Genomic DNA, 8,767 nt, shown 5'->3' on the forward strand with positions numbered 1-8,767 from the left:
TCTAGTGTCCATTACAATTTTTAATACTTTCATGTTCTCTAGTCTTTTAGTCTCTACCATAGAGTGCGGACAGTCAGTACATGTTAAGTGGAGATGTGCAATGTCTATCTTTCAGAGAGACTTGTGAGACACAGATAAGGTTTATTATCTGCTGTTAATGATGTGTGTGGTGGTCTCAGCTGGGCTGGACTGACGGGTATATCATGCTGGGTAAAGTCTCTTCACAATCTAAATGATGTATAGTGATTTGATGTATGAATAATAATAAAAAATAAATAAAAATTTAAAAAATACAGTTTGTGGGGCCAGCAGTTGGCAGGGTGGTTAAGGATGCTGGACTCCCACATGGTTGACCGCAATTTGAGTGCTAGACCTGGCGGCTTGATTTCTCACTTTCTCTCTCTCTGGTCAAATTAAAAATAAATAAAGTTAAATAAAACAATTCTTAAAAAAAAAAAAAAATACAGCTTGAAGAATCCAGCTATTCCAAGATAAAACTTCTAGCCTATAGTGAGGTCAGTAACTCATTTAACCTTGTCAGCAAAATGAGTGGAAATAATCTGCCAGGCCAGACAATGGTGTCTACTCATACTACAAGGAACTTAAAAACGGTGACTTGTACAAATACTAAAACACATATCCACATATTTCAAGAATTCTTAGAAATAAAATGGTCCCTCACTTCAGGGCATGAGTTTTAAGTCACCGGGTCCAGGACTTGTACTGTGGTCGACTGAGTGGGAGTCCAGAGATGTAACTACCATGCCATCTGCTGGTCCCACATTTTGAACCTCTCTAAAACATTTCAGCTGTTTGGCCCAGGGAAGTCAATTTTAGGTTTAAGCTGTTTCTTCTATAGCATCAGCATTTCCGACAAGTGGGTTATGGAAGGACTGTTTTGATTTATGTCTATCGATTACCGATCTGCCATCTTTGTTGGCAATGCCCATGTGATTAGCCTGGGTCATTGTACAATATACTCAGACACAGCCTTAGGTAAACTGAATGTGTAACTGTTTATCAGTGAAACATCATAAATATCGCTGGGAAAAAAATACTGGTGCTCAGTGGTAGGGTGCCGGACTGTGGAAAACTAAACTCTAAATCTAGCAAGCTTGAGTTGCAATATTCAAAAAATGGCAAATAACAGAACCTGTGTCAGCTTCACTGTAGAAAGTATTCATGTCAACGGGCAATGAGTCACTGACATAAGGTATAAATTAAGCAAGAAATCCTGTTTTGTATTCTATGCTTATCAACACATTTACATTAAAACATTTAGATTAAAATTTTATAGCGGGGGGCCAGCAGGCAGCGTAGAGACTCCCACATGGCTGACTGCGGTTCAAGTCCTGGACCTGGTGGCTTGCTTTCCCTTTCTCTCTCTGTCTCTCTCTGGTATATTTAAAAGTAATAACAAATAAACTTAAATACATAAAATAATTCTTAGGAAAAATTTTACAACAGGGGGAAAATAAACAACCCCTGATATTTTATCAATCCTGCTGATTAACTGAACTAGCCACAAAAAGATGGAGAATGTTGTATTAACTAAAGCAGTGCTTAATATATACAACAAAATAAAACCTTTTAAAATCCAACAATGTTTGAATAGAAATGGATCCTATTTTGATCAGCATTTTCCAAACAAAAGACCATTTAGCCTAAGTCCACAAATATTTGTTAAAAAATTATAACTGTTCTTGGGAACCAGCAGTTAGCGGAATGGCTATGTCACTGGACTCCCACGTAGTCGACCGCGGTTCGTGTCCCGGACCCGGTGGCTTAACTCACGTCAGGCGCGTGTGCGTGCGTGCACAAGATCCCGAGAGGAGAATGGAGGAGAAGGGATTGCGGCGTGACCATCCCCCCTGGGGGGTGATTTCTCGCTTTCTGTCTCTATGTCTCTCTCTGTCTGTCTGGTGAGCGCACGTACCCTACAATGAAAATCTCTCCAAAAAAAAAAAAAATTATAACTGTTCTTCACCCCCCAATAAAAATCCCTTAGTTACATAAAAGTGAGAAAACTCAAATATTAAGTTGCAAAAGACTTAGGTGTTAAGAAGCTACAGATCCTGGCAGTTTCTCTCTTTTTTGGTTAATCCTGCTAATTTCAGATTTGGGGGGGAATACAAAAACCTTATCTTCTTCCTTATCATGACAGTACTACTCACAGCTTCATTATCATTTCTAGACTACTGGGAGATAGAAAACCACCACCTGTGAGATTCGAACAAATTAAAGGAAAAGAGAGAGGCCACTCTAGTCAAGCCAGCAGGAGCTATTGGGTTGTTGGAAGTCATGACACATTTTTTGCACAGAAAAACAGAAAAATATGTCGTAAATTTTTCAACAACCCAATATATCAAATAAGCATATATATTTCTAGTTATTTTTCTGGCTCTTTCATTAGAGGCAAAACAACAAAACGAACGAACAAAAATCCTAGGAGCAAATACAGATGAAGAATGGGGTCCTTACCCTTTCTTGGGGTCACAGATTCCTACAGGAATCAGATGAAATCTATGGACATCTTCCCCAGAAAAATAATCACATAATAGTTGCATATAATATCAGGGAAATGCGGAACCTTTGAACCTACTTCTGGACCCAAGGTTAAGAGCTACTGACTTAAGCCAAATCTGGTTTAGCCTGCCCTTGGCAGCATCTTAAAATTCAGATTATCTGCCATTGAAAAAAAGGAGGGAAAGAAGAAGAAAAAAAAAATGCTGCAGGTAAACGGAGTCAGGGGCTGTACAAAGCAAGGCCACGAAGCAAGCCGCCAGCTCCCAGCGCGTCCTTACCTGTCAGGGGCTGGCTGAGTTCCGCCTGCACTCTACCCTTCGCGGATCCTTCCAGAGGTAAACCTCTGTCCCCTTTGTAGAGTTTCGGTTTAAATGGAGAATCTTTCTCTTTACCTTTTGATCCTTTCGGCCGGCCTGCTTGCTTCTTCTTGGATTTGCCATCCCCCTTCACACCCAGTAGTGGATGGACTTCTGCAGAAGGAAAGAGAGGCATGGAAAGGAATCCACACACCACCAGTCCGATTATCCCAACTAGAACATAGTGAGCCAAGAATGCTGCTTTGTGTCCCAGATCCACTAACACAAGGAGAAATGTCTGCCTTGTTTATTGTTTATAAAACTATAGAAAAAAGCCTGTTATATGAAAAACAGTTGCTAGGCCAATGGCAGACACAACCTACATGGTGCATACCAAGTCTCAGCAACTCTAAGCTGAAAAAGTAGCTAAAACACACACTATCATATCAAACCAAGCCAGACCAGGCACGTGTACATGTGCGGGCACACACACATGCACACTAACACACACACAGAGGCAAATAGAAGCAGAGAGGGAAAGGACTTTGAAATCAGACCAGGGCAAGATCCTGGCTCTATCGCTTCCTGTAAGACCTTGGGCAAATTACTTAACCTCAGCCTAAATTGTCTCCTCTGTAAAGCAGGGACAGTACAATGACTCGCAGGGTTGATGTAAGTCAGCCGTGGTACATGAACCACACAAGAAGTGCGTCATCTTAGGCAAGGTATGAAAGGGCAGCCGTTTTCCCAATTGGAAAGTGTCACCAGTCGACGGTGTAGTGGTTAAGGAGGTTGGATCCCACATGGCAGACTATTTTGTTTGGGTCCTAGATCCAACAAACAGCCTGAGAAACACACTGAGCACACCTGCATGCATGCGTGGGTGCCAACAGGTGGGAAAGATGCAGGAGAAAGGACTGCAACGTGACCATCCCCCACGGATGCTGCTTTCTTACTTTCTCTCCCTCTCTGGCAAATGTACCAACCCTTAGGCAAGTTACCAAAAAAAAAAATAAAGAAGTGAACTAAGATGCAGTCATTACAAAGTTGTAAAGCACAATAAAAAAGACACCTGGGAAAATTCCTTTAAGGTAACAAAGAAAAAAGTCATTCAAACAGGACATTACCAGACTGTGCTAGAGAGCACAGGGCATCCGTCAGGCAACAGGAAGAAGACGCGGCTCTTACCGTCATTTGGTACTCCTTGAAGTTCGATATTGGTGGTTTTGGGTTTCTTCTTAGGTGGCTGGGACCCATCTGCTGAAGACTGCCTCTTCTTCTCTGAACTAGCCCCTTCGTCCATCAAGGAGGTTTGGACTGCATCAGGTGGGGGGCCATAGGGATTTTCTTCCGGGTCTTCTACCTCAGGGGCAATGGGTAAATACAACAGAGCCTTTGAATCTTCCAGTTCTTCATCACTATTTGGAACAGGATCAGACAAGAGATTGGAAAAAAGAGATAGTTGCTTAAACCATGAGCCCTTCTCTATGACCTATATTAAGCATAAAGCAACAGGTATGGACCCAGAACATTAAAAACACCAAGACAGATCTAAAAAAAATAAAAAAACCAAACAGACACCATGATTAATAAAGTCCGCAGGAAAAACAGCTGAGACAAACCGCACTCGCAGTGGAGGCGGGAGCTGAGTTGGAGCCCTGGCCAGCACGATGGCAGCAGCTGGACTGACCACTGCTGCTGCAGGATTCGCACGCTATGATGTTTTACAAGCCACGAAGCACAGCGAGCCTCAAGTGAAACAAGTTTTTCCAAGTCTACTGAAATCTGCCTTCAGTGGTGGTGCTTACAGAGGTGGATTTGAACCCAAAATGACAAAACGAGAAGCAACATTAATACTAGGTATAAGCCTACTGCAAATAAAGGAAAAATAAGAGACACTCATTAATGAATTTTGCTTTTAAATCATCCAGACAAAAGAAGATCTCTTATCTATTAATAGCAGCCAAAATAACAAACTAAAGATTTAGTAGAAAGTCAAGCTGAAAAATGAAGTAAATGAATGATTTTAAGTTTGTATTTGTTTGCATATATAAGCACCAACTTTTTGTAACAAGATGCTTCAGAGCTGCAATCTTTAAAAATGATTTAGCACAGGCTAAGTCAGTCTTGGTTTAAGTTTGATTAAGTTTGAGGGTTTTAAATCAGACTACAGATAGTTTAGAATACTTAGCAATTCTCGATAATTACAGACAAATGTGTTATCATTTGAATAGAAATGCTGCTCTTTAGGCAAATAATCTGGAACCTGTGTGCACTCTTTAAAGGCAGAATGATGGCAGCCCTTGCTCTTGAGGAGCTTGTAGGGCTAGTGGAAGACTAACAGACTATCAGTAGTAATTAAATTGTGATAAATGTTATGATGGATTAGCATAGGGACTTACTGGGAGGAAAAGCTGTTCAAGGCATAGACAACTGGCCCAGCTACTTGGAACCTTGTATTTAATGGTGAATTTAGCCACAATTTTGACTTTAAAATACTGACCTAGATATATATGTAATGTCACTGACATTAAAAACTAACTGTATGATGAAAAAACCACCAATATGAAAAATAAACAGGGTATGTGAGTTATTCTGGTTCCTTAAGAGACCAGCAGATGGCACAATGGTTATGTTGCTGGACTCCCACATAGTCAACCGTGGTTCGAATCCTGGACCAAATGGCTTAAAATTCATGGTGGGTACACACGCATGCATGAATGCCCAAAATCCTGAGAGGAGAAGGGACTGTGACATAGCCATCCCCTTGGGTAGTGATTTCTTGCTTTCTATCTCTCTTTCAAGCCCTACAGTAAAAATCTCTCTCTCTCTCTTTTTTTGAGAGGTTTTTGCTATAGGGTGTGTGCGCTCGCCAGACAGAGAGAGACATAGAGACAGAAAGCGAGAAATCACCCCCCGGGGGGATGGTCACACTGCAATCCCTTCTCCTCCATTCTCCTCTCGGGATCTTGGACACGCACGCACACACGCCAGGTGTGAGTTTTAAGCCACCGGGTCTGGGACACGAACTGCAGTCGACTACGTGGGAGTCCAGCAACATAGCCATTACGCTAACTGCTGGTTTCCTAAATATCTCTCTTAAAAAAGAAAAAAAAAATTTCTCTCTCAGGGAGAGGGGATGAGAAAGTAGAAATAGAAGAGACGAAATTGTATTTCTGTACACCTTATTTTAGCTAATAAGCAAAAGGAACTCAAGGGACAGCCAGGAGAACTGAACAGTACCGTCCACCAGAGATGGAGAAAGAGCGTCCTGGCAGCCTAGGCTTGTGCTGGCTCACCTGCTACAGAAGGCAGCAATGGGGTCCACGCTGGTGACATCCACTTCCTCATCTTCTGCAGCATCCGCCCCTACAGGGCAGAAACACAAGAGAGCTATGAGGAGTGGAAACTGCTTTTGCTTGCAGCTCTCTTCATAAGCTGAAATTTAGGAGAAAAAAGGAAAACCAGCAGTTCACTTTTCACATATCATTTAACAGATCTGTGTGAAATTCCTACCCTATTCTAAGCACTAGGAACAGGGCATGACCAGGAAAGTTGGGAAGAGTCTTCAGGAAAAGCTTTCCAGTCTAATTAAGGACAGATACAAACAGATCATTTTAACGTAGTCCCATAAGTGCTAAGAAGAGGGGTGTGCAGTGTGCTCAGACAGGAAGGAGGAGCGATCGATGTGCAAGTCTGGGAAGGCTTGACAGCACACACTCCAGCAATGCCAGGAGCCCCCCCCCCCCCGCCCCAGCCCCAAGACTCCTGCATCACTCGGGCCTTGCTAAAACTCCCGAGGCACCAAAATCGTCCACTATCACGGAAGTGAGGATCAGGGGCCAGACGGGTACGGCGGTAATGTGACACCTTATGAGGCAAACCCACATGGGAATATTCCAGGTTCCAGTCTGAAGACTTCCCTGAGTATTCTGGCCACACATGCCCAAGACTCAGGGCTAGTGAAACTGAGGGATTACAGGGTGAAGACCTTCCTAGGGAACACCCATCCTTTTTGTCTCTCTGACTATCATGGAAAAAAATTTAAAAATTCAAAAATATTTTTACAAGTGAGGACGAGCACTTTCAAGCTGGAGAGGACTAACCTCAGTGCTGACTCCCTGATTCCTGACACCATCAAACAGCCAGGAATCAAAGATTTATGGGCATTCATAATTCACTGGCAGAGCAACGGGGCACACCAAGTATTCACACATGAACCTGACTGTGCAAAACCCCGTGAGAGACGCCACAGGTGTAAAAAGTCAAATCTGGCGCCAGTGAGGTGGTGCGGGGGTTAAGGGGGTTGGATCCCACAAGGCCAAGTGTGCGATTTGAGTCGCAGACATAGTAGCTTGAAAAATAACACTGGGCAGGGACTAGCAGTTAGCATAATGGCTATGTCCCTGGACTCCTATGTAGTCGACTGTGGTTCGAGTCCCGGACCCAGTGGCTTAAACTCACTCCGGACACGTGTGCGTGCATGCCCAAGATCCTGAGAGGAGAGTGGAGGAGAAGGGATTGCGGCGTGGCCAACCCTCTGGAGGGCAATTTCTCGCTTTCTGTCTCTGTCTTTCTGGCAAGTGCACACACCCTATAACAAAAACCTCTCCAAAAAAAAGAAAAAGAAAAGTAACACTGGGCATGTGTGTGTAGCTAAAACCCTGACACAAAAATGGAGAAAAGACTGCTCCATGGCCACTCCCACCCGAGGGGATGATTTCTCACTTTCCCTCTTTCTCTCTTTCTCTGGTGAACACATGCGCCCTAAAGTAAAAACTTAAAGAAAAGGTCAAATCCTGCTTCTCAAGGAGTTGCTATCTAGAAGGTTAGGAGGTAAAAATAACAACAATCACAGTCATAATCACAGCAGGACGTTCCTTCTGCGAGCTGAGTATGGGCTAGGTGTGGACTAAGGCTTTATATGCCCTATGGGGGCATCGGAAAAGTGACGACACATGCTTGGATAGAAAAAACACTTTTCTATGCAAGTCGTGACTTTTCCAATGACCCTATATTCCATTGTTTCCCCACAACCCTAAAAGTCAGGTAGGCAGATAATATTATCAGCTCCATTTTTTTTTTAATACACCACAGATTAGTTTATTTTTAACACACCTATCATGCCATGAATTCATAGAGACTAGGTTCCAGTAGCTCAGGCTCCTTTCCACGAGTTCTCAGAGTGTGCTGCTCTGGGTGGAGCAGGCTGGCGCTTCAGTTGAACCCAGTCCCTTTCTCTTTGGCTTCCTTCTTTTTCTGGTCATTTCCCTGCGCAGGTTTCAGGAAGCTATCTCTGCTCTTAGAATGCTTAAATATGCTCAATACGCACATTGATTCTCTTGGCAAGAATCTTGCCCTTAATGTGTTTGTTTACAACAATGCCAACAACATGCTGGGTAACATTATAGCCTCCCCCAGTTTTGCCATGGTAACATTTGTGGGGAATTCCTTTATTTTTTTTTTCTGTTTCTTTTTGCTATAGGGCGCGTGCGCTCGCCAGAAATAGAGAGACAGAGAGACAGAAAGCGAGAAATCACTCCCCGGGGCGGGTGGACACGCCGCAATCCCTTCTCCTCCATTCTCCTCTCAGGATCTTGGGCATGCACACACATGCACCCGGCGTGAGTTTATGCCGTTGGGTCCAGAACTCGAACTGTGGTCGACTACATGGGAGTCCAGAGACATAGCCATTACACTAACTGCTGGTCCTGGGAATTCCTTTTTGAACAGTACCTATTTCCTTGATGTCTACAGTTATCACCTTTCTTGTAGATTCACATATATGTTGCCAAAGGAACCACTCCAGGTTTTCTTTTTTTTTTTAAAGAATTATTTTATTTAATTACATTCATCTTCATTATTATTATTATTATTATTTTATTTGACCAGAGAGTAACAGAGAGAGAGAGAGAAAGAGAAGAAAGGAGAGAAAGCGAGCCACC

At 43.0% G+C, this 8,767-nt stretch overlaps 1 protein-coding gene across 2 annotated transcripts in view; it reads right to left on the bottom strand.

The window, feature by feature from the left end:
* Window positions 1-8,767, bottom strand: part of RBBP5 (RB binding protein 5, histone lysine methyltransferase complex subunit) — a 42,167-nt gene that overhangs the window by 6,030 nt on the left and 27,370 nt on the right. The window contains exons 11-13 of one of the 2 annotated variants that reach the window (XM_006159240.3): window positions 6,122-6,191; window positions 4,011-4,240; window positions 2,805-2,996 (exon numbers count right to left, since the gene is read on the bottom strand). In XM_006159240.3, the coding sequence (XP_006159302.1) occupies window positions 2,805-2,996; window positions 4,011-4,240; window positions 6,122-6,191 (492 nt within the window). The remainder of the gene's footprint in view (window positions 1-2,804; window positions 2,997-4,010; window positions 4,241-6,121; window positions 6,192-8,767) is intronic. The other variant, XM_006159241.3, reaches the window with a different exon arrangement.

Source organism: Tupaia chinensis, unplaced genomic scaffold (genome assembly GCF_000334495.1).
Source record: "Tupaia chinensis unplaced genomic scaffold, TupChi_1.0 Scaffold000627_1, whole genome shotgun sequence".
NCBI lineage: Eukaryota > Metazoa > Chordata > Mammalia > Scandentia > Tupaiidae > Tupaia > Tupaia belangeri.